The sequence below is a fragment of the Mauremys mutica genome, chromosome 14 (genome assembly GCF_020497125.1).
Source record: "Mauremys mutica isolate MM-2020 ecotype Southern chromosome 14, ASM2049712v1, whole genome shotgun sequence".
In the NCBI taxonomy this organism is placed as follows: Eukaryota; Metazoa; Chordata; order Testudines; family Geoemydidae; genus Mauremys; species Mauremys mutica.
Genome location: NC_059085.1, coordinates 45,603,026 through 45,629,626, shown reverse-complemented (window position 1 = coordinate 45,629,626; position 26,601 = coordinate 45,603,026). Strand labels below are relative to the sequence as shown.

The following is a 26,601-nucleotide window of genomic DNA, read 5'->3' as shown; positions in this document are numbered from 1 at the left end:
TCAACTCAGATTGCAATTATTAGCTAATGAACAAGAGCAGAGAAAGGTATCCACGTTAAGACATTCTCTAGTAGCACCCATCACAGAAGACAGCCTATGCCCTGCTGAGAGTAAACAAAGAAGGAGCAAGTCTCCTCCAAGACATGAATTACCCTGCTGTAAAACTGGGAGCTTGTAAGCCAGTCTTCCAGGTATGGATGTACCTGTTAGATCAGACACCAGATGTACCTGTCAAAACCAAGCATTTAAGGAATGCCCTCAGGACTGCTGCCAGCCTGAAAGGGCATGGCCTGCACTGGTAGTGTTTTCTGGCCATCATAAACCTGAAGCATGTCCTGTGCCTTTACCTTCTTGAGATGTGGTAGTAGCACCTTGAAGGTTGAGGGTGAAGAGGAGGGGTTATGCTTCCCAAAGAAGCTATGCATGATTTGATTTTCCTTAAATATTGGTTTAATTCATGGAGGTCCAGGATAGGACACAGGCCAGCATTTCTTTTCAGAATAATAAACTTTTCCTGCACTGTGCTTTAGCACCACACTTTTATGGTTCTTGTTATCATGAGGATTAAGACCACTTTCTCACAATAGTTTCTTCTGAGAAAGTACCCTGAAAAGGGAAGGTGGTTATACTTTGGAATGGCTTTGAACAGAAGGGAGAATGCTTCATTCAATGATCTCTAGGGTTCAACAGTTAAAGAAATGGCTTTCTGTGCTTGGGATAAACAGTTCCTAAAGAGAGGAGTACAACAGGAAGCTGGGCAAGGGTCTAAATCTCTTAGAACTGGTGTTGAGTCCTCCAGCACATGCTTGCTTAGCTACAGCAGGACCGGCCATTGGGTCCCCAGGAGTAGATGCCATTCATTAGCTGAGGCTGAAACAACAACTAAGGATGTTTGCAGAATAATTCAAATCTTTCCCTGGGGAACTATAGAATATAGCACATAGGTGTATAAAATCTAACTTCCTAGAAACTGAGTCAACAGAGGCAGGGTGATTCAGACTTCTTTGGCTGGTTTCAACAGATCTTCATTAATAGGCTAGAAAGTTCTCTCTTTCTTCCTTGGAATTCCAAGAAACCACACAAATTCTGTGAATTCTTGAACTTGGCAACTGCAGGAAACTCCAGAGCTACTGCCATTCTGCCCATTTTGCCCCTGAAAGGCCTAGGCATCACGCAGAGGAGAGGAGGAAGTAGTTAAGACAGTCTCATCCAGGGATGAGGGTAAAAAGGGTGCCTCTAAAGGCTCTCCCACCAGTTCCTCTTCCTCCTCTGAGGTAGAGTGACTGAGGCATAAATACTGCAAGGGATGCAGAAACAGCCGTCTATAGGATCCAGACAGGAGCCTTAGCCTTATCTGGAAGAAGAGACTTCCCGGGGAAAGGAGACTGATCTCTTATCATCGCTCTCCGATACAAGAGATGGAGGATCATAGGCCCCAAAAGCTCTATCTCTACCCATATTGAGGAAATCCTAGGTAAAACTCTGGAGCTATCCAAGATCCCTTCTGGTGCTCCCCTGAGGTGTACCTGCAGCAGAATGTTAAAGAACCTGCTTTTCTCGATTTCAAGACTTCTGTGGGACTGAGTTGAGATCTGGCAGGAATTGTGGACTCTGGAGTCTGATGGCACTGGTTTAGTCTAGAACTGGGGCTCCTGTTGAGGACTTCTCCATATGGTGCCAGGCAAAAGACAGTTCTGGAGAGAGCCTGACAAATCAGAAACCATTTGACACATCCTAAGAAGAGCAGTCAGGTGCAGCACTTAGGGCAGGTCCAAGTCCTCCGACATGTCCTCCTCTAGCGTCTTCAAAGAATGGTCTCTCTTGTTCCTTTGGCCATGCCAGTCTGATGAGTGTTCTCAGGCAGATGAGATGGCCATTCTGAAGAGGCCCTATTCTGAAACCCCAATAGTCCAGGGAAACCACACTGTGCTCCAGCTAGACTCGATAGTAGGGTCTTTGCTAGAGCACTTTTTCTTACTATGTGGCTTCCTCAAACCACTGACACTGTAGAAGGTGCTCTACTTAGCTCCCTTCAAAGAACAGCTGTAATAATTGGGGCCTAAGAGGCCTCTCTCAGTTGTGAGCCTAACTGTTGGAAAGCAGGTGGAAATGTATGAAATGGTTCTAGTCACCCGTAACAAGAAACGTGGATGGGAAAAGGTAACAAAAGTGCAACTCAGCCTGTTACAGAAGATTGTTTATAAAAATCAGTAAGGGGGGGGGGGGAAGACAGTCTAAATAAATAGGCTTTACCGATACCACTCAAGGACTGACACTGGTACAAGTTTGCCGGGTCTCAGGAGTGGCCAAGACTGCGTGCCATGGCTGTGTTGCTCAGTGAGACTGCAAATATGAATCAACACCAAAGACAAGTTACATTTTCAAATCTTTGGTGTCCTTGTCTGTCCCCTCTTGTGTGTGTTTGTCTTGTTTTGTCTTCTAGGAAATGGGATTGGACTGTAACTGCAACAATAACCACAGCTTAAGACCATCTCAACTAAGTTATCTTTTTCCCAAAATGGACTGTTATTACCATCTCTAAAACCATCTGTGAGACTGTCAAACAGGAGGCACTTCCTTTTAAAAAAAACTCTCTACAGCTAGAGGGAATGGGAAGAAGAGATGTTGTTAAAATGAAAGCCTTACTTATTTACATTTCATATGCTTTAAACCCCTCCCCCTTCTTTTCTATATCTTTAATAAAAGGTTAAAGATTTTTAATGGTGTGTTTGCCAAGCAAACAAGCACCCTGAGCTCTCTCTATTCCAAACCCTGGAGCTTGTTTAAAACTGTTTAATGCTGGACCATTTCAGGGTCATGTTAACACCTTGGTTAGAGAAGGTGTCCCAGACTCATGAACTATATCAGAGAGTAGCTTCTGGACCTGAATCTCATAGTCCTTTTGGGTCCTGTAACAGCTATGGCAATTTCCTGCAATATCTTTGGGAAATCTTACAGTATTAAGCTGATGTCTCATTGTGGGCCAGGGACTGTATGTAGTTCCATGGAGGAGGGAGACCACAGCCCTCCAGGAACTAAGAACGGGTGTGTGTGGGGGTGTTATTTGGCAAATTCACTCCTGCTGTAACACCTCTAGAGAGCTACCATGTCCTGGGGAGGCTCACATACACTAGTTCAAACTGCATTCACCAGGTGCCAACAGACAAAGAAAGGACTTCTGGAAAAATGGCCTGAGTTTAAACTGACTCCGGGCCTTTTTTCCATGACTGCTCCAGCTGGCGAAGGAAGAGGAACGGAGGGTTCACTGGGGAGGATGGACCCTCTGTCTATGGAAAGTAGGCCATAAGGGAATTGTGTTTCTCTTTTACTGCCAACTATTGTTCAAAAAGAATCAGTGGCTGCATGGATAGGCATGTAGGTGCTATTGTAAGGCACTCTGAATGCTGTCATATAAAAACCACCAGATTTTCCATCACCATTTCTACAATGCAGTTTGTGTTGTCAATACAAACATCTGCAATATACTGAAAATTTGGGAGCAGTACTAAATTGAATTTAATGTAAAAAGAAACAACACAAGGGATATTGTATTGACTGTATTATTCCTTTTTATATTTAATTCAATAAAAGCTTCAATTTTCATGTTACTTGAAGGTGCTGGAGAATTTACAGGCTGTGTCAAAGCAAGCAGAGGTCCTTGCCCCACAGTACACAGGGCCTTGCTCACCAGATATGGAGAGACACACAGCAAGTTCATAAGTCTCTTGCCTTGCTGGAGAACTTGGATTAAGGAACTAGAGGTAAAATAACTACTCTTTATAGCCTGCCAAGTAACATCACAGAACAGAGGGCTCATGAACCTGATTTCAGACATTGCCAGGGAAATATCCATTTGTGCTGAAGATGCAATACTAGGGAAAATGTCACATTTGAGCAGAGAGATGATGGTTCCAGAACCCACCTGTGTTGGATGGAGTGAAGCCTGGCAAGGATGGGCTGTTGAGGCCTGGAAGCAAGACTGGAGGGATGCCCTGTAGTGCTGGGTACGCAGTAGGAAGGTTAAGAGCTTGTAGAGGGGTATTATCAAACATGCCCTGCTGTTGAGCTGCCAGACCAAGAACCTCATTGGCTTTTTTGATCCGGTCCAACTCCTGCTGAGCCATCAACTGACGTACAGTAGCTGGGTCAAAGTACTCCTTCTCCTTATCCAACTGGCTTCCAATGGTGTCTTTAACTTTGGAGATATGCTGTTGAGAGAAGATATGGTCACGTACAGACAGCCGAGCGCTGTACTTGATGCCACACAAAGTGCACTCTGTTTTGGGTCCCTCATAACTTGTTTGGTTTATACCAAAATGCTTGGCCATGCTTAGCTTGGACTTCTTCTCCTTTGCTCTAGCATTCTGGAACCAGACCTGAACAACTCTCTTTGGCAGTCCAATGTCATTACCTAGGACCTCACACTCCAGCATGGTAGGCGTCCTGTAGTCGTTAAAGCATGACTTTAGAACTTTTAGCTGGAGATTAGTCATCTGAGTGCGAAAGCGTTTCTGCCCTGGCCGATCCCCACTGTCTCCAGACTTGCCTGCTGAACCACTGCCACCAGGGCTGGGTGAGCAGGGGTCTGCAAGGCTGGAGGTTTCGCTATAGTCCACAGTACCTTCATTGTCATACTCTTTACTATAAAAGCTGGGAGCTGGGCTGACAAGGCCAGAAGACAATCGATCTTCATACTCAGACATTGCTATCATGGCAGCCTTTGTCAGGCACTCACTAGGTCCTGATGTTGATTTGAGTTCAGTTGCAATCCCTGTTGCACTATCGTTGTCTGCATTGCCTTCATCTCCTGTTGTAGTGTCTGTGATTGCAGTGTTGACAGAAGAGCAGTCATCATTGTCCAACTTTGTTTGGTCAAAACTCAGATTAACTGAGGATATGGAAGGGCTTTCAAAGTCTTCTATTCCTTCCACTTTAATGGAGGACGGACTAAGCAGAGTTCGAGGTGAGAGCTCCATAGTTTTGCTTGCTGGTGAGAGAGGAATACCCTGACCATCACTACTGGTTGGTGGCAAGTGGGAAAAGCTTGCTCCATCAAAAATGTCCCCCTTCATTTGGAGTCCTCCATCACAATCCAAGAGCATAGCAGACAGAGTCAAGTTGTACCCTGCTCTCTTAGCCTCATGCCAATGACGGGATCGGATATGAGCTTCCAGAGCTGTCTTTGCTTTAAAGAGAGCTCTGCAGAAAGGACACCGTCTATGGGCTTGGGCAGGCCCCACAGCTCTAAACTGCCCTTTCCGTTCCCGTGCTCGAGTGTTCTGAAACCAAACCTGCACAACACGTTTCTTCAAGCCCACCTCATGCGCAATGTGATCCAACATCTTCCGTGTTGGATTAGAGTCGAGCAGGTACTTCTGATACAGAATTTCCAGCTGTTCTGGGGTAATTGTTGTCCTTAGACGCTTATCTCTCTGAGGTTCTTCTCCGCCAGTCCCACTGTCATTTTCCCCAGGGCTTGCACTGGCCTTTTCCTCCAGCTTTCTCTTCAGAGTGTTCATTGTAGATGTTGGGGTTGAGGGTGAAGTGGCTGAGCTTGCTGGAATCTGAGGTAGAGTTCCAGATAGCAGCTGGCTTGCAAGTAGTGGATTACTGGGGTCAAAAAGCATGAAAGGCATATCTAGTGTCCTGTCCAGAAACTGAGGATGGATAAACTGGTTTTGTGCACTCAAAAAATGAAGTTGCTGATGCTCCTGCCAATGCTCAAAGGAGGGAAATGCCAGTTTGCATTGGTCACACTGGTACGGGATTAATTGAGGAGGTAGGTTTGCCAGTTGTTGAGGGGTGGACGTATGAAGGGGCTTGAGGGAAAGATGTGAGAGTTGAGATGGACTTGGGCTTGATTGTGGCAAAGGACACTGGGGTGGCTGTGCCTGTGGTGGAGGCTGTTGTTGTAATGAGGATGGGGAGGATAATGGTGAGATCTTTTGGTGTGTTGAACTTGTCTTCTGTTCTCCTTGGTCTTGCTGCTGCTGCTGCTGAGGCTCTTGCTTTGGTTGCACTTGCTTATCTTGAGTTTGGTTTTGCTGTGTACTCAGAGGTTCAGATTGCTTTGGTTTCTCATCTGTAGCTTCTATTTTAGAAGTATACATGGAGGAGTCATCTGCATCAGCTGTGAGCTGCACGAAGGCTGAAGAGGTTGCATTAGCTGAAGATGTGGGGGTGCTGTAAGCTTGAGAGGGCATTGGGGTGCTGCAGGAAGAACTGGTTGGCGTCAACAGCTCCATTGCATCCATAGAGTCTTCATTCTGGCTATCGTCCTGTCCATCCTCATCCTCATCCTTATAACAAAGCTTTTTCTGGTGTTTGATAAGATCAAAAATGCGCTGAAAGACTAGACTACATTTTTTGCACTGGTAGTTTAAGTTGCTCGTTCGAATGTACCTATCATTTGTAAGCTCCCGCCGTTCCCCATCTTTGCCTTCTCCTTGGTTCTCATAGTTTTTCCTAGCTTTCTGACGGGCGTTCTGGAACCACACCACTATAACACGTGTAGGGAGGTTCAGCAAATTAGAAAGTTGTTCAAATTCATCATCCTTTGGATAAGCGTTAGCATCAAAAAAGTCCTGCAGGACTCTGAGCTGGTAATCAGTAAACCGTGTCCTGGAGGACCTCTTGCTTCCCCAGTATTCGTGCTTTTGAGGTTCTGGAGAGGGAGGCCGTGAGTCTATCTTCAGTTCTTCCAGGCTGGTAATTGGAGGATTGCTGAAGTTGTATGGGGAATCCTTGTTGCGCTGGCGTTCTTTAAACAGAGTGTTTCTAAACCAGTGTTTTATCACTTTCTGTGGCAGTCCAGACTTGTCTGCCATCTCTTTGATCTGTTCCTCACTGGGAGAGTTGTTAATATCAAAATACTGCCGAAGAACTCTGAGCTGGTCGTCTGTGATCCGAGTACGTGGCCTCTTGTTCTGCTGTTGCTGTAGAAGGCTAGGGTTGAGTTGATGTTGATACAGCTGAGCTAGGTCTGCAGGTAGAGGGTCTACAGGACCAAGCTGAGGTGGTAACTGGGCAGGTAATGTTTGTAGTGGCATAGTTTGCATCATAAGTGGTGAAAAGATGGGCAGCTCCATTGGCATAGAGAGCTGGGTGAGTGGCACAGATGGCTGGGCTGGTGCGATTGTAGGAGAAGTAATAGGTGGAGCAGAAGTGGGAATGGCAGGAGTGGAAGCTGGCTGAGGAGGTGCTGTGGGGAGTGGAGGTGGAGGAGGAGGTGGAGGCGGTGGCGGATCTGGAGTCTGAGGTCTCAGTGGATACAGTTTATCATAGTGCTCTCTGTACTGCTTGGCAAACCTCTCCAGCTGCTTAAAGGGGAAGTAGTGTTGGTGAACGTGCTCTTGGTGACTCTTTAGAATGAGGATGTTTGAGAAAAACTTGCCACATGTGTCACATTCAAGCTTTTCCAAGTTCTCACCCTGCTCTGTCTTCCCATTTTTCTTTTGCACTTTCTGCTTGTTCTCATTGTACTGAATAACCAGCTCAAAGCCAAAGTTTTCTAGCAAGGCTTTTGTGGCATTGCCTCTTGCATCAGATGCGATACGTGGAGGAAGTAGGGAGGGTTCTGAACTATTGCCTGGGGCAAAGTCTTTCTTGTCTTTGGGCTTTAGGTTGTCAGGCAGAGATTCCTTAGACAATGAACTGCTGTCTCCCCTCTCTGCATTTTCCCTTTCCCTCTGGGTGTCTTTTTCCTTCTCCTTAATAACCGATTTGGTTTTTTTCTCTTGATGTTGGCTCTGTTGTATATGGACAGAGTGAGACTGTGACAAAGATAGTTGACCTTGCTGCTGTTGTAATATCTGTGTATGGCTCTGCTGTGGGAGCTGAACTTGAGCCTTTAAATCTTCCAGCAAATTTGGACCAGTACCAGATAGTGTCAGAGCACCACTGGTCACAGGCAAGCTAACTTCTGGATTGAGCTGGAACTCGGCACTGGGGATGTAAAATGGAAACAGAAGATGCTGCTGTTGCTGAAGCTGGAGCAGGGTCTCTGTGGTCATGGGGAAGTGTGGTAAGAGAGTAGGGTTGAACAGCTGAGACTGCAGGAGGGCAGCTTGCTGCTGCAGCTCTTGCTGTAGGTGGGCCTGGACTTGGGCTTGCGCCTGTGCTAAGGTTTGAGCTTGTTGCTGTTGCTGCTGCTGCCTGGATGCAATCATGTCTGCCAGTTTCTTCCGGTTGACATCCTTAGGCTCAGAAGGAGAGGCGATGTTAGCGCTAATGGGGTTACTCGAAGGGGGAATTCCCACACTCTCACTGGATCCCTGGTTGAGTAAACTAGGGACTGGAGCTGTGCCAGCATTGCTGGTATTGGTGGTTGTGAAGGTATTAGAGCTGCTAGTACTCACGGGACTTGGTGTGGATGAACCCAGAGAGATACTGCTACTACTGCTATTACCAGTTCCATTACTATTGCCACTGCCACTAGCTGCCTCCAGCTTGGCAGCTCGAGCCTTTGTCTGGTGTAGGACAGACCTCATGTGGATCTCCAGTGTAGAACTCTGGCTGTAGGCCACATTGCAAGTGTTGCACTTAAAAGGTTTGTTGTCTGGACTGCTGGTAGGTTCAGGTTGCCCAGTAGCAGACTCCTGAAGGGCTCTTTTCAGTTTATGTAGATGAGAAACTGAATTGTAATGGACCAAAAGAATGTTCTTTTGTGTGAAAGATTCTTTGCAGACTGTGCACTTGTATGGGCGAGATGGATCGAGAAATTTCTCCATGGTGAAATTAGGACCTTTCCTGAAAGGTAGGGCCCTCTTAGGTTCCAAGCCTGAGTCTTCTTGTACTGACCCAGAATCACTGCCAGTAGGACTCTGTTTATCTTCTAGGTCACTCTCTTCCTCTTTATCATCTTCAACAATGATAGTATGGTCATCAGCCAGCGAAGGATCACCCATAGCTAGGAGGTCTCCATTGACTAAAAGCCCACTGTAAAGCTGCTGAATGTCTGCTTCACTCAACTCCAGATGACTCGTCTCCAGGTGCTTCTTCAGAGCTTGGAAGGTTCGGAAACTGCGCTGGCAAAGACAACACATAGTAGCTGCTCTGATTACGTGGTACTGAGAATGAAGCTGCAGCTTCTCGATGGTTTTGAAAGCCAGGCTGCACTGGTTGCAACGGTACTTGTAGACATGGCGATCAGACACTGGCAGTTGGGGCCGTTTAGCATGAACTTCATTGAAATGCGTTTGAAGGGCTGATGAGCTTTTGAACACCTGGCTGCACCCCTTCTTCCAGCAAAGAAAGCCAGAGTCCTCTCTGGTGGAGCTCTGATCGGCAGGAACAGGTTTGGACTCTCCACTGTGCTCTACGCTCTCAGATGACAGAACGCTTTTTCCAGACTCCTCAGAGGTCTCTGAAAACAGAACCGGAACAAAAAGGGTGAAGTGATGCAAGGAAGATACAGTTTAGACAGGGCTTGTCTCTGTCACTCATTTACAATTTAAATAAAAATATAAATCATTCATTTCTTAATTTGGATCCAATCCAGTACTTCCTCCCCCCTGGCCACAGAGACATTTTCCTTCACCTCTACTTCTGCTGAGGCTGTTACTTCTCACCAAGTATTTTGTTAGCCCCCAGCACGCCCGCCGCTGCCCAAGATTACAACAGCCCATGACGTAGCTCAAGGCCCTCTCATAAAACATACCTTCCCCTTCTGCAAGCAGGGTAACACCGCCATAAGAGTGTGTGGCCATCCCTCTCCTTCAGTCTTGGAAGGAGGCCATGGCCCCTCGCTACATGCCAGCACATTATCCTTAGTGCAGAAGGACAGACATTTCCCCTAATATTCAGCCTAAGTTTTCACTTTCTTAACTTCACCTCATTATCCATGTTATGCCCCACTACACAACCCTAAATAATTTCTTTCACTTGGACTTTTACACCCTTTGACTATTCGTGGACTGTACACATCTCCCACATGATGTTGTTCAAACAAGCTGGGCATATTCATCCCCTTTCATTCCTCCTCAAATTAAATCCCGCGGTCCCATAACTATTTTTGTTACTTTTCCTTGCTGTCCCATCAGCTTGTCAAAGTCTTGCTGATAATGATGTGCCAAGAACTGAACATGATATTGAGGTTCAGGTCCACTAACACTGCAAAGAAAGAGTGAAATTCAGCCTCTACTGGTCCCTACTCCACTGAAGGCTGCTATGCCCCAGGAGAACTCAGCCTTTTGGGGAAGGGAAAGCAGCTGTTCCACTGCTACCTTTCCTCCAGGTTCTACCCAAGAGAACAGAGCAGTTCTAGTAGGGGAGAGACACTCCTATCGGTGGAAGCTGAGGAGGGGATTTAAGGAATCAGCACATCTCCAACAGCCCAAGCCATGCCACTGGTGTCTTCTCTGGAACGGTGCTGTTCACATGCAGGCCCTGTGGCAGAAAGAAGGTGGTGGTTGTCTTAATCCCAAACTTCCTTATAGATCTCTCTCACTGTGGTCCCTGCACCAGGCTTGCACTGATAGAATCTGGCCTAGAGACTATCGCCTCCCCATCTGGAGGCTAGGGACCTCACCTATGCACCCAAAACTATAGTGTCTTTTTTTGCCACCATATCACACTACAGAGTCAGGACTACATAGCTGGCCTCTGTTACTGGTAGGCACGACTTTACAACATTATACGGTAATAAAAAAGGCCAATGTAATTTTGAGCTGCCTTGCTAACATGCCTCAACTGTGGTGTTACTTCAGTGAAATTAGCTGCTTCCTGGGCTGTATTTAAGACAGTGAGCAAAAGGGGAAAAGTTTTAAATCTCACTACCAATTCTCAGCCACCCAGTCTCCTAATTTCTCATGTCTGAAGAGGTATTTTAGTTCTTGTTTTAATACAACATCCTTTCCAAAAATTACTGGTTCTGGTTCTCTGTTCTGATGGAGAAGGATTTGAAACAAGTCTGGGGATCGGTCTACGCTACTTTTGGTCTACGCCAGTTTGCGGATCATCTGGGCACTGGACCTGCCCATGGCATAAATTAGAACAGCCTCAAGATTGCTCTATTGTGCACGGCTGTCAGTGATCCCCAGGCGCTGTTCTGACAGTAGGGGGATCAGCCATGTGCAGAGACACTCCAGTCACACGCCTTTTTCCCTGACCATGGAGCCAACACTAGTAGGAATGTGAGGTAGGAGCAGCTCTGGTGGCTCATCATCACTCTGAAGATTTCCCTGGAGCAGAGCAAATCAGCTCCAACATGCCCATGAATCAGGGCCTAAGACACAATGTTTATAAAATCAGTTCATTTCTGACCTAAGCAAACGTGTCCATCTGGAAATCCTGTTAGATCTCCTGCTGTCTGCAGTTGTCTTTGAAATGAATGATCTGAGGAGAAACTGCATGGGCAAGGGATAGCAATGAGGCCTTTTTCTCTCAGTGCATGGGAAACAAGAACAGTAAGCTGCCACAATTCAAAGCAGGATGATTTTTTTCAGTTAAGAGTTAAGTAACTGACCAGCCTGCTTCCCCGGCTCCTCTGCATTGGTGTTTCCATCTCTGTCTGGAGTGGCTGCTGGGAGAAACATACTGCTGGGCATCATCACTTCAGGTGTTGTCACCTGAGGAAGGAGGGATGGTGGGAAAAATGGGAGAGGGGAGAAAGAAAAACAAAAATGTTTTTAAAATCTTTAAATAAGCAAAATTAGACATCAGCAGAGGTGTCACTTTTCTTAGCTCACTGAAGACTCCTGTTTATTAGACAAAGCTCACATCAGTCAAAAGTGTTTCTACAGTTACATTCTGGACATAATTAGCAGTGCACACTCGAAGAATAATCTTATTATTAATATTTTTCCTTTATGTAGAATTCAGACTTTGATCACTGACAATGTTTTGTCATGGGCTGTGAAACTTTTTGTGCAACCAATTAGGTAGGTAAGTTGAAAGGCCCACCTTAAGCTGCTGAAAACATAATAAGGCCCTAATTAAATCATACCTGTAAAGTACACTGTAATCTTGAACTAGGGAGCACTACAGCACTATTTTCAAAGTGTATTGATGCATAAAAAGGAGGGGCATGAGAAAGAAGAGTACAAATAAAGAGAGGTGACAAGAGAAAGGATGAATAAAGAAAGACTGAAAAGAGACGGCAAACGTCTGAAACACAAAGCTTTTGTAATCCCTTCCATGTTCTGACTGTTGGAAAGAAAACAAGTGTTTACTCTGACTTGCTTCAAAATTCCGTTTGCAATCAGTTGTGCTCTCACCAGCCCAAGACCCAAAGCCATGATTTTTACAAGAAACTAGTGATTCTGGATAGCTCAATTTTTGGAAGCCCGATCTGAGACACTTCCAAAGAAGCTTGGGTTTCAGGCTCTGCACCTTCGTAAGAGCAGGCCCCCATAAAGTAACTGAAGTTGGGCATCCAAAATCACTAGTTACTTTTGACAGTCTTGACCAAAAGGCTAGTGCTTTGCCCAGTGCTTAACATCAGGCATGCAGCAACAAAACCCTACGTACTTCTGAGCGCCACACACCTAGCAACTTAAAGGCTGCTCTTCAACAGTGCTCCCCAACACAGCAGCTCAGGAAACCATTCAAGACCATTGTTCCCACTAGTGCTATCTCATAACACAGTCACATACAGGAGCTCACCCCATAAACAAGTGCTTGATGTCGGTTCTGCTGCTTTGATTGTCTGTGAGCATCCTCTCACCTAGATGCTAAAAGGAACATCCTTACCATGCCCTGAGTTCTTAGTGATTGAGGGAGCAGCAAACCCAAACGGACTCACAGTGACAGTGCCCTTTTCCAGCCACTGACTGCTGGGAGAGCATGGCATGCTGCAGCCGGTGCTAACCTGTCACGGTCTCTAGTGAAGCTACAAAAGGGTCCCCTTCAGGCCAGGCAGAGGAATGGACTGATCCTTGGATTTCATGGCAGAACAAATGATGTGATTACTTTCATACAATACAGCTACCTACCTTCTTCTAAGCAAACTTAAGTCAAAGGCCACAAGGTGCATGCGGGATGACTAATGAAATGCTAGCAAAGTCTGTGACTAAGGTATAGCTGAAATACTGTGAACTCTAAATAGGACATGATGTCTTCCTCACCGGCACTGATGTAAACCCTACACAGCATGTGTAGGGAAAGAAGGTCTGATCCAGCCATGCTCAGGTTCATGGGGAGCAGGAGTACATACATGGACAGCCTCACACGATGATCTGATTGTGAGAGATCTCGGCTGTCAGACAGCAGAGGGAAGGGATGCTGTGACTGCTCTGGCTACTCACAGAGCTGTGCAAGGTGAGCAGTGCTTCATTTGTAATGGAAGAGGTGCTGGAGCTCAAGTGACTTTTTTGCTTTGGTAACTGAAACAGCAAGGCCAGAGGTGCCGGGGCTCTGTACGGCCAGGCCCACAGGTGCCGGGGCTCTGAACGGCCGAGCCTAGCAGTTCTGGGACTCGGCCCTGGCACAAATTGAGCACTGAAGGTGAGTGATACAGACACAGCATGTGTGTTTTACAGACGTCTGCACCCTGTAAAGGCAGCTGCCACTGATGAAGCACTAGGAAAGGGGTGGAGAATGCCAAACTCATTCCACCTTTTATTCCAAAGCAGAACATTTCTGAAGGCTGTGGTTGGTGAGTCCAGAGGGAATGCAAGAAGTGAAAGGTCACCGATTAATTCATAGTAACCAGACTCAGAGCAGGGGGAATGAGGTGGGAAGCAGAGGAGGAAAGACAGAAAGAAAGCGATGTCCCTCTCAGTTTTATCAGCAGGGAAAGTGCTTTCCCAGGATTTTTAGGAATTATGAAAAATAAATAACGAGAAATTTAAAAAACCCCAACAGAGTAGAAAAAATAAAATTATCTAACACCTCAGTAGCACATCATTATAGAAAACTGTGGGCTTTTTATACACATTACAGTAAGGCAGTCATCCCCACTAACAGACTCACTACGACGGATCAGTAATTGTTTTCATACACTTTAATTAGAAAAACTCAGATGGCTATGAATAATAATGGAAAAGAGAGACTTTTGCACTTGAAAGGTTGAAGTCAATCAAGTGTGAATGACGGCAAAAAGGAAAAAAAAAAAGACACCAATTCATCAGGGCTCTGTTGTCTCGCCGCGTCTTTAATCATAATTCCTGATTGGGATTCAAGAAGGCAGTAAGCAGAGTTTCTTTGTCTGCCTTCACCTTCTGTCAATTAACTCACCCCGAAATATAATCATCAACCTCACATGCTCCTCTGCATCTTAATCTGGGCCTGCAAACCAGTAAGCCCTGCCCCTCTATGTGCTTAAGTAATTACCTTTACCTACCTGCATCTCCACAGCCTCAGTTCTCCCCCCTTCTCCCCCACACCCAGAAAGGGCTTTGCTACAGGAAATTGTTATAAGGCAGAAAATTCCTAGAGGGAACTGGGACAAAGGCAGAAGGGCAGGAAGTGAGAAATTGTGTGTGTCTGTGTATTCAGGACAACGGCAGGCTCTCCCAGCAAGCTGTGCAAGGGAGCCACTGGCAAGTAAAACCCTGAATGCAAAGCTCTATGCTTGGCTTATTGCCTGATCTCCCCACCTCTCAGTTATTTGCCAGTTCAGCTCAGCTGCCCTCTTTGCTGCAGCCATCTTCCTGGTGGGGGCCTTCCCCCTCCCACGCCCCATGTGTCTCCCGGAGGAAGTTGCCTGACCACTCATCAAACGGATCACCTGGCATATAGGCTGGGTCCCAAGCCCCCATCTTCATCTGTTTTCTTTCCACACGGTAACTCTTTGGGGCAGGGACTATGGCTTCCTGTGCATGCAGAGAGGGCCTGGCACACTCTGGTGATTTCACAATACAAATAAATAATCAGAGTATAAGGTGAAAAGGAAGGCACTGAATCCTGGCTGCCAATCACAGATAACCAGGTAAATGATATTTTATACTGTTTATGGTTCTGTCTGTATTTAAATGGTGTAACTGTCATGGGTGGAAGGGCGGTGGAGGGTTGAGTCTTGTAGGGGAAGTTCACTTATGTGCTCATAGGTGGTCACCTCCCATTCAGCTGGTCCAGCAATAGCTGGGAACTAACCTTAGCTCCAGTCTTCCAGACTCCTAACGCTTGTATTTCCTCATTCAAGTTTCTCTAGTGCTTCCACAACACCAACATCATATGCACCAATATGCAGGTATTAAAACAACCCTGAGATATGTATACAACCGCAATGCATCACTGTGTCCGCTTGCTGGTGTAACCCTAGACTTAGTAATTCTATGTATTGGGGCAGCACCGAGGAGCCCCAGCTGTGACCCCCATGGTGCTAGGAGCTGTACAAACAGAACAAAAAGATGGTCCCTGCCCCCAAAGAGCTCACAATCTCCCTCTATCACTTCCCTATTGTTTCTTAGCCACACTCATTGTACCATGTTCAAATCAGATTGTCATCCCCTTGGGGTTAGAGTCACATTTTTCTATCTGGGCTGAAAGTCACCTGCATGTTTCAGCTCTAGAAAATAATTATCTAGTTCACTCTTGGAATTTCTAACCTGCCCATCCCCACAGGATGTAGGCATGTGTCCTAGGGTACCATACGCTAGCACTTCTTGGCTCTCTTGTAAGTCAGCCTTCTAGACAATGTTATCGTGTAGGCTATGAATGGTATCACCTACACAGGAAATGTATACCCAGTACTATCAGACCTTAGTATGTTTCCTTCCTATCCTAGCAATGCCTCTTATGTAGTTTCCTGCTGCCCCAAGATGAAATTGGCTAGTGAGTATTTATGCGAGGGGTGAAAGTGGTCCCTGGTCTTTGTAGATGCTGAGAGCCCACTACTCCAGTTGAAGCCAGTGGAAGCTATAGGTGCTCAGCCCCTCTGGAAAGCAGGCTCCGGTATGTGTACCCGGTACCCCAAATCAGTGGCCAGTTTGGAAAAGTTTGGTCCAATTGCTCAGTGTTACAAAGTGAGCAGAAATTGAACACAGATTTCCTCTCTCCTTGTCCTGTTTGTCTCCCTTAAGACTGTCCTCTCTCACAGAGACCAAGCTCAAATGCTAATCCTCAAGAGAAAATGAGCTTGCTGCTGTTTTTGAAAAGGACTCCGTAAGCTGCTTCCTCAGAGGAGACAGTCCAAAACGGCTGAGAGAAGTATGATCCTTCGGTGTGGGAATCCTGCTGAAATTGGGCCACACCCACACTCTTCAAGTGACAGCGCTGGAGAGCCTGTTGTAAGAGCCGAATGTAACAGTTCAGGGGGTGGACAAGGGGCTCGGTACAAACTCCACTCTGCCAGCAATGCTGTGCTCAGTAAATGGCTGTTCGTCCCTGTTCTCACATTCCCCTCCTCCCACTTCCACACACCAGACCCTTTTCTAAGGCTCAGCAAAGCTTCTAGTTGGGGTTTTCAGAAGGCAGGCTTCACTGAGGCCTGAGCTGTGGTGGTTAGGATTCTCACTGTCTTGTGGTAACACATCCGTACGGAGGTTCCCATCTTGGCCAGTCTCTCCTCTATTCTGACCCTACGTATGTAACATGGTTCTTGGACCCATCAAAGCCACGTACCCACCTTTGGACAATGACAAGAGATCAATATTCTATACATTAGCTCTGCCTTCTCCCACTGGCTGCCTCTGCCTGTCTGGGATGCAGAGCCAATCCCATGGAAGTTCTAGGTAGCTCTTCATGAGCTCCCTCAACATGGCCAAAATAATTTAGATTTAAAAATAACCTCTCTAGCAAGGGTCTGAGGAGCTACATTAATATCCCCTCTGTCCATGCAGGGGGGAAATGCACATGCAATGCAAGGTCCCTGAACCAGACAAAGGAGGGAATTTCCATTACAAAGAGAGAGAGAGGAGGCTGGAGTGAAAAGCTTCATTAGACTCAGAAAGGCAAAGTGATGGCAGTATACCAAGGTCACTTCTAATTTAGACCATCTAATTGGCAAACATGGCTCCAAATGGCTATCATCTCACAGGGCTCAGAATTAATGAAGCCCGATTATTTTCATTACCTTCATCCGAGATGGAGAACGAGACACAGAGTGAGAAAGAAGGGGGAGGGAGGGCGCAAGAGGGAGGGAGAGAGAAAACCTGACTGACAGCAGAAGGCAGAGAGCAGTAGGAGGAGACAATAGAAAAGGAGAAAAGAATATAAAGAGAGTGAGAGAGGAGAGAGGATGGCAGAAACAGGAAAGAATTACTTTGGGAGCAAGAGAGAAAAGAAAAAGATGAAAAGAGAGCTGGCGACAGGGAACAATGGAAGGACACCTTAAACACGGGACAAGAAAACTGACAACCGAATTAAATGGAGGGGTAGAGGGATTTATGGAAAGATAAAGGAAGCTGAGAGGGAGGCGGGAGAATTCCCCATTACTGGAGGCTGCCTGGGAAGCAGTCCCTTCTCCTATTTCGAGCCCATCAGTCTTGTCAATTGACTATGGAAGTGAACTGCACTTCACCCTCATTAAGGAGCTCTTGGCCAAAGCGGTGCAGGTCCAGGACTAGTGAAGTGGCTGTTGTGTGGAAAGACGACTAGAGTAGTTTACAGCAGATGAAATGCCATAGAAAACAAATTTTAAACACATTTATTCACCAGCGTAATCAAGTGGCAGCAGGAGAAGACTGGTGCAGACGGACTGGGGCTGCATGGAATGTTTCCTTCAGCTGTCAGGGGCTCTTGGGAGCTTCACTTACTGTATAAAAACTCTCTAGGTTATGTCTTCCCCATCCATTAGATGCTGGGGTTGTTGCACACATGCCTTTGAGCTCCGGGACCTCTACATACCAATCACACACGTTTCTCTCGCCCCCCCACCACTGATGGACTAGCAGAGTGTCTTGAGAGGATCAGTTCTCAGAAAGGAGGGCTAGTGCCTCTGGCTGTTCCCAGCAGGACAGTCACCCAAACTGCTTGTTGATATGAAAGGGAGAGGGACAAGAAACACACAGATATGAGATGCAGAGCATAAGCAAGCAGCTGTTACTATGGCAACAGACATATTAGACACTGCAGGTTCCTGAAAGGCGTCTGATAAGGTATTATTAACTTGAGCCTCCTTCAAATACTGAACGCAAAGACATCGTGTCAAAAGCAACCTGGCTCCCATTTATTGGGCTGCAATTCACTTATAGTGCATGAACTGGGTCTCGGTGCCTTCAGATTGAGACAGGAGTCTTGGCTGGAATGAGCAAAATTAGGAATTTACGGTGTTTCTGTGTCCACCACAAATGGTTGTTTCTTTTATTTTTTAAAAAAAACATGTTGTTTGCCATTTAAAGCAAAAGGAAAATATCTGCCTGGCCCCCGTCTGCTTTATTCAAAGCACGTAGACCATCCCCCTTCCCCAGGTGCTATTTCTCCAGCACCACAGAGAAAAGCAGCCCAGGCTTCATGGACATGAACAAAGAAACAAGTCATGGGACAGGGCTCACAGGAGACTCCCATCCTTTCTTATGGGATTTCTGATCTCAGCAGAAGGCTGGAGCACTCCAGGTGCCCTGGGCGGGGGTTGTTAAATCACTGGGTGAGTGAGGTCTTGATCACACACAGAAGGTGCACCAATCTAACTAAATTGCTTGCAGACTAAATGGTCTGAAGAATTCTGTATATCGATTTAAATAAGGCATTCTTAACCATGACAGAGTGCCCATCCAAGAGGCGGTACCAATTTAACCACATCAGTTTTTAAACCAGTTTAGGTAAACTGGTACAACTTGTAGGTGTAGACAAGGCCTCATAAATTGACCCCATTTCTCTAGGCTAGAACAATGGAGAGCACTCTTGGCACACTGGGGACTCCCACTTGTATGGCAGAAGCTCTACTGCTACTCACTGCTCTCAAATTTCTTCTCTTCATGATAGGGACAAAATATTTTCATCTTGTGTTTGACTCTAAGCTGCCTTAGAATCTCAGTTCTTTGGGACAGTCCTTGAATATAAATGTATACAATGCCTCAGTACGATCGGGCTCTGTCCTTGTTGGGGGCCTCTGAGGGTGTGTCAACCCTGCAATTAGACACCCATACCAGCTGACTTGGGCTTGCAGGGCTCAGGCTACAGGGCTGGTTACTTGCGGTGTAGGAGTTTGGGCTCAGGCTGGAGCCTGAGCATTGGGACCGTATGAAGGGGGAGGGTCCTAGAGATTGAGCCTGAATGTCTACACTGCAATTAAACAGCTCCTCAGCCCGAGCCCCACGAGTCTGAGTCAGCTGGCACAGGCCAGCTGCAGATTTTAATTGCAGTGTAGACATATCTTGAGTGCTATAAATGTTAGCTAACTAACATGCTCATTCCAAAGCCCCCGGGTATTTTTGTATTGTTTATTATTGTTTTCACTGAGGACAGAAGTACCCAAATTTGGCATTTACTGGAGGGGGCAGTAATGGGACCTGTCAACACTGTTAGATGTTGATGTGTTCCAAGATCATGGTTCCCACACTGTGGTGCATAGATCTCTCCCAGATGTTCCTGGACCAACACTGATTGCCAGGCACAGCATCTCTTCTGGCATTTAATGAACCATTCTCCAGTGCGGAACAGAGCATTCCTTCAGCCCGCCAGGAATTGAGCCAGGCATGGCAGAGGGAGGGGGATATGGCAGCAGACTTGGAAGGACGAGGAAGTGGGGGAAAAGCAGCAGAGGGAAGGAGAAATCTGACAAGCAAGGAGGAAGGAGAGAAAAAGACAGAAATCAAAGGGGAAAGAGGAAGACTGGTGCTGGATCAAGATCATGTGCTTCCACAAACAATGCCACCTAAGGAGAAACATGGCCCACTGGACACTTTTTCTTGTGCCCTGATACACATGGATTGGAATACTGGAAAGACAGGTGCACCCACAAGATTATTTTTATTTAGTTGTATTGTTGCAGTGCTTAGAAGCCAAATTGTGCTAGGTGCTCCACAGAGACATCGTAAAAGCAAGTGCCCGATCAGCCAGTCCATGACCGAGAGAATGTCGCTCGTACAAAAAAGCCTGTTCAGAATGACAGCTTGAGCACCGCAATGTTAGAAATGTAATAAAAAGGACATTTCCCATCATGTACTGTAATGCTAATTTCCTTCTCAAATTAACTGGAGATCAACAGAATGCTGGATAAAGGCTTCCATTAGAGACAGTGTTAGAACAGGACTCCCATGTTTGACACCTACAGCAATGCTGTAGAAGGGGAAAAAAAGTTTGACAGAAACATCTTGGTACTGAACCAGATTTAACTGATCTCTCAAGTTTTGCTACACTTGCAGAGAAACTGCACTGGTGAAGATAGTCACAGCTGCACACAGGTGCAACCCACCTTGGAGAAACAATTACAAAAATTGATCTATTTCTAACTACATATTTCCATGGAAATATTTGATATTTAGAAAATCTCCTCCATTTCAACAGCCTAAAGAACTTTCCACTTCAGAGAAGTTTAACTGACCATCTTTAAAGTTCAATTTAAAATGAGGCATTTCAAAACATTTTGACAGTGGCATTTTAAACAAGGAATTGACAGGATTTTACAGCCACACATTATCCATCTCACATGGGCCAACTACACAATATCCACATGGTTGTTATAGTTGCCTTGAAAAAAGTGATCTGTTACTTATAAAAAGTTACGTTATCTCTGACTGACTGATTTCTCATTGAAGGAACAGATCCTACTACCCCCATTATGATGAGCATTGATCACTGACTGAAGTGTACAATGTGAATTCCACTGAGGCATTGCATCCCATGCCAGCCGCACCCTTGCCTCAAGAATGATAAAATTGCCAAAGACAGTAAACCTATTGCTTCTCCCAGTTATGTTTTAAACAGAACGCTAGTTCCTGATTTCCTGTAAACCATCACTTTAACGACCCCGGCTGTCCAGTTTCATGAGAGAGTTAATATGGCAGCACTTGTTCTCTTCTTCACTGGAGGCAACACAGTCACACGAACTGCTGCCTCTCCCACAAGCCTCCACCTAAGACTTGACTTTTGCAGTGACTTTAAAGGGTTGAGGGAGAGCATGTTTACTGAATATTCTTCTCAGTATCTCCGCATGGTAACTCTTTCTCCTGATTGTGCCGACCACCACGATACCCAAACACGGGGATGAGAAGAATCAAAGCAAGAGAAATTCTTGTAGGATCAAGAAGTGGGATCTTGGATCAGCAGGTTACATCAAAACTAGCCAGTGCCCATGGGCACAGGCAAGGCCCTTTCATTTATGCTAAGACAACTTCACTCTTGCTGGGAAGGCAGAAGGTGCACTTTGGCTCCCAGAGACTTACCGTCATGATGAGTTTTTCAACACAGTCAGGTGACACACTGTGCAGGTGTGTGAGGTGCAGCTGCAGGTGAATCTTGTTGTTGAGCATGTCCTGGCAGAGCGGGCAGCGGAGCATGGGCTGCACCGAGTGCTGGGTCATGGCATGTACCCGCAGCCGGTTCACATCGGGGTTACTGTATTTGCAGTATGGACACTGATATATCTATAGAGAGATGAAACAAAACATGCTGACTGAATCACATGATTGACACAATCACTGCTTATATTTCCTCCTTCCTTACAGCTTGACTGTAATAATCTTGTGCCTTTGTCCTACCACTCAATCACCACCTTTTCATCCACTTTTCTTTATCTCTAAACACCTGGGAAGTGAATTAACAGCCTCCAGATTTTTATGGCTTTCCAGGAAGTAATGCTGGGCTCCTGTGCCTCACCTGCTCTGATTTGGTCTCCTCTGAAGTTTTTGACCATTTAGAGGAGAGAGGTGACTCAGAGCTGCTGGGAAATGACATGCGTTTGGAGGATGCTGGAGACTCTGTCAGCTCCTTGTCTGCCTGGCTGGCTGGTGCTGCAAAGACAAATGAGATTTGCATTAGGACATCCCCATCAGGCCAGCTCTAAAGGGGTTCATGCTGGATGAAAAGATCAGTAATTCCATCTGTGCTGTTGTATTTTCTTGAAACAAACAGTCTAAGGATTTGACGAGGAGGAACATCGGGGCCAAGTGGCATCTTACTAAACATGCTAGGGAGAAAGTACGAGTTTCTCTCTTGCTATCTGGCATTACTGGCACTAAGAAAGAAGGAACTGTGACAGATCCATACAGCTACAAGCAGAAAAGCACAACCACTCACTCGGACTCCCTGGGTCAGCTTAAAATCTAGTAGATGCAAGACAGTCTTCTCCTGTGTTTACATGTGAGATTGGACCACTTGGCCATATGTCAGCGCTTGAGTGTCAGGATTTCCCCTCCTTCCAGAAGAGTTGGCTATACAGAGGACAATGCAGGATGAGATTCCTACCCTGAGTGCAGAAAGGTTCATACACAGCGTGCTAAGCATTGTGAGGCATTCATTCATTAAAGCCAGCCCAGGGCAGTGGTAGGTGCAACACAGAAGATTCACATCTGGGTCCTACTCAGTCTCACTTTCCTAGACTGGCAGCAGCTGGGAGTTCAGAGTGTGGAATGCACTCAGCATTTGGGCAGAGGGCATGGCTGGTCTTACTCTCCACCAAGCAGTCCCACTGAAATCCCCCGGAAGTCTGGGTGACAGAGCCTGGCCTATCACCAGCAGTGGGACTGGCTCCGATATGGACACCAAGAATGGCTGTTTAGACATAAACCTTAAACAAAGCAATGGTATTCAAATTCAAATGTATACATACAAGCAACAGAATCAGAGCTCAATGCAGAAAATATTCCAGGAAATTGACGCTGTTCCCAGAATGCACATCCTATGACCTATAAACCCTGTATCTTGGTAACCTGGAGTAAGTAAGTTTTTAGGACATCTATTATTTAAAAACTAGAAAGACAGGGATATTACACACAGCCCTCCCACCCCCCCGAACACACATTCATAACAGTACTATAATCTGTCTTGAATCGACTTCAAACCCATTTCACCTTTAATGGGAGTTATTCATTTTCACTTGAAAGATAATACATGACAGCTGGATATTTAACATGATAGACTGGCTGCCGATTAACCAGGTGCTGTAACATTCTTAGACTGGTTCCCCCATAGCTTGTTCCCAATCTCTTATTCACACTGTGAACCTGATGCTGTGGAACCAACCACACTTCACTTCAGAAGCTGCAGTCAGTGTACAGTTCAGATATGTCATTCACAAGCCAGAAACCCTTTCAAAGCTACCGAGATTGGATTTATTCCAAAATGTGCCTTAAAATCGGAAATCTAATTCACACATTTAACAATCCCCCAATACTAAGCATTCATAAAATAAACAGAGTGCAAAACCAGTTCCAGGAACAGGGAGTCAGACAGACACTATGAATGGACATAAAAGGACCTGTGTCATTCTCATGGAGAGAGGATTTGATGAATGTTAGTGCTCCTGAATGTGTCCAAGTGATATAGTGGCGAGAGCCGGGACAGATGATTGGCAAGTTCTTCGTCACATAGCTCTGCTAATGCACTTAATTCCTGTCTTGCAGAACCCCTGATATTTCAGTCCTGTGCTCCTACAGTGGTCTAATGCCTCTGTGTCAAATTTAAGCACATACCCCAAAAACATGTGTAGGATCCATTAAGACCTTTGTGCTGCTCAGTCTACTAAAAAAAGGCCAATCCTACAGCTTATTAGTGTAAAAGAAGTCAATGCTTTCATGGTAAATCTACAGACATCAGAACGCACCCACCATTATCTTGCCCACGTAGCAAGAATTTTTATTCAACTCACAAACTTGCTGTTTGAATCTAAAACCTCCCTTGTGGATCAGAGATGGAGCTTCTTTAAAAAGATTTCTACAGAATTGAAGTTTACTTTATTTTCAGGGGGAAAGGAAAGTAATCTCACAGTACAAATGGAGCATCAGGGCTGTGGGTGAAGATTACCTACCTACCTGCCCCACCCCACGCCACGGGAAACAGTCCTCCAGATCTGATTCATGGTGTGACAGAATAGCACTGAGCCCGGCTGTGCTTCATGAGCCCCCACCCTCCCAAGAACAATTCCTAGCAAGAACTCCTTCGTTGTGGCAGTAGAAGATGATCCAGTGTTAAATTGCCTTGGCTGGTCCCTGTGTGACGTGAGGTGAGTGGCCCCAATAAGAAGGTTAACTACTGCTGATATTGTCCACTCCTCAGTTTGACCTCCGACATTAAAATGTCAACCACAATCGGGAAGTCAGGCATCAGGCCCCAAGCTCTGTCTGCACACAGTCAGGCAGCAATACAAGGAGTACTCCCTTCCCTACTCATGGGGACTTGAATCACAGAGCCCTACAAGATTTAGGATGCCCTTCCAGGGCTGGATTTCCAGTGAGGCACAGTAGGGACATGCCTAGGAGCGCCAGCGTTCTAGGGGTGCCTAAAAATGCAAAGTTTGCTGCTCCCAGGTCCCAGCAGGGGGCAGGGCCGGCTGAGGGGGATTCGGCCCCAGGCAGCCCTGCTGGGCGCTCCTACCAGCAGGGAAGGTGAAGCAGGCCCTTGTGGCAGGGGAAGAGCTCAGCAGTCCAACGCAGGCCCTGCCAGGCAAATGCGACTTGAGGGAGCCCAGCCTGGGCAGGCCTTGCTCCTGCTCCTGCTCCTGCTCCAGCCTGGCTGCTCGCACCATGACCGAGGGGCCAGAGCGATCAGCCTGGCAGACACAGTCACCTCCAGTCTTGGGGAGGGAGGGGCTCTGGGCAGTGGGGGTCGTCTATGTGTGTTGGGGTGCCAGGCAGTGGAGTCTCTGTGTGGGGCCCTGGGCAGTTGTGGTGGTGGGGCACTGGGCAGTGGGGAGGGGTCTGTGGGCGGGGGGCGCTGGGTAGTGGTGTGCAAGGTGCCGTACAGTTGTGGTGGGGTCTGTGGAGGGGGTCTGTGGGCGAGGGGTGTGTGTGTGCTGAAGATGCTGTGCCTAGGGGCATATAAGGTGTAAATCTGGCCCTGTCCCCTTGCACTGACTGGTAATTAGGTCTCCAGCATGGTTTGGGGAGGGACTCTCTGGGCTCTATCAACTTTCACTTCAACCCTTTAACTACTATTTGTTGAGTGCAACAGGTATCTAGTGATTCTTCTCCTGCAATGTTTGTGGCAGGAAGAGTCCCTACAGGATAAAAACTCCCCTTCCTAGATTTATTATCAGTCAGTTTAACCACCTGTTTCATATACATTAAATGTAAAAATATACATGCAGGAGATGGATGTTCTCATGGGCACAATGTGGACAAGGTAACCGTAATTAAACACAAAAGTCTGTGTTAAAGTCTAAACCAATGTTTTATTTACCCAAAGTCTCCCTATTGTGCCCTGCTTTGCCACACCCCTAGTATCTACGGTATGAGACATTAGGTTGGCCTGAGGCTCCCAAGGTGAGCTCAGAATGAACATTCCCAGAATTTGGTGGTCGAAATCAGACTTATCACCATGATCTTCATGACACCTCTTGTCGGTAACAAGGAACATAAAAATAGAACTAGTCCTTTACTGACAACGTAAGTTTCTGGTTTTCACTCAGTGGAATGAACTGTGATCGAAACATTGCAGGAGACATTCAGTGAGCAGGGACTGGCTTTGAGAGGGTTACTTGTGACATTAGGTAAGATGTCACATTAATCTCCCACTGAATTATCAGAACTATTTTTTGGAAAAAGTTTTTGTGCTTAGAATCTACTGGGGTCTCTTCTCTGAGAAACACGCAAGAGAACTTATCTGTGTAACTTCTGGTGAGTGTTATTGTGAGTTGTGTATGGAAGTCACCTGCACAGTGACAAGGGAAAATAAATATGCTATCGTACAGTAAATGATTCAAGCCATTACTGGGAACGTGCCACAGTCACTTTTCCAAGGTAAAGAATTCAAATGCTTTATGGTTTTGTAAATAAAACACTAAGGACCTACTTAATTTTGTCAAAAAAAAAACCACAACCATCTCTCTCAAACCTTATGGCTAACATGTGGGAAAAACAATCTTTGGAAATTTCCAAAAATATGATCTCCTCTTCCACAGGAATAAGTTTTGGTGTAATCCATGGCAGACTAGAGCAATTAACTCAGGAAATCCTGGGTTCTTGTATTTTGGCAATGCCGCTGACTCACACATCTTGGGAAGTCACCTGCATTTTCAGAGGTAGTCTTTAATTTTGGGAGCCCAGCTTCAGACAACAGGGGCTTGTTTTCAGAGGTGCTGAGTGCTGGCAGTTCTCTGATGTCAGTTGGCACTGTGGATGCTCGGCTGCTCTGAACATCAGACCGTGGGTGTTTGAAGCACCCTAAATTAGTGCACCCTTTTGAAAACAGCATCTGGGCTGTTAGGGCAGCTCTGCATCACCTGCAGCTACTAAGCTGCCCTAACGAGCGTAGCCAGCTTCTGGAGCCATAGGCCTGTCTCTACGCCAGCCCTTGGTGAATAGGGGGATCCTCTGGTGACACAGGAGCTACCCCCATTAACCTTCCTGCTATTGCTGGGTGCATGGCCAGGTGTGGCTGGGGCATCCCTGGGTTTTGGTGACCTCTGTCTTCCATAATGGCTCCCTGGAGCCACAGGCAGTCAGAACAAGATATAGCAACATTTCAGACCACTAACTTCAGCTGAGGAACCATTCCAGCAAAAGAGAGTTTAAATTCAGTTTGCTCCCTTTCCCTGGAACTCCGAGTGCTCCTCAGTGCAGCTGATCTGGCTCACCAGCCTTAACCTCTCTAACATAGGGATACTTGTTTACTCCATAGGAG

The 26,601-nt window shown here is 46.3% G+C and overlaps 1 protein-coding gene across 1 annotated transcript in view; it reads right to left on the bottom strand.

Annotated features, from left to right (window-relative positions):
• ZFHX3 (zinc finger homeobox 3) overlaps window positions 1–26,601 on the bottom strand; it is a 217,911-nt gene that overhangs the window by 8,429 nt on the left and 182,881 nt on the right. The window contains exons 6-9 of the mRNA XM_044986910.1: window positions 21,640–21,773; window positions 21,207–21,407; window positions 11,465–11,567; window positions 3,923–9,364 (exon numbers count right to left, since the gene is read on the bottom strand). Of these exons, the coding sequence (XP_044842845.1) occupies window positions 3,923–9,364; window positions 11,465–11,567; window positions 21,207–21,407; window positions 21,640–21,773 (5,880 nt within the window). The remainder of the gene's footprint in view (window positions 1–3,922; window positions 9,365–11,464; window positions 11,568–21,206; window positions 21,408–21,639; window positions 21,774–26,601) is intronic.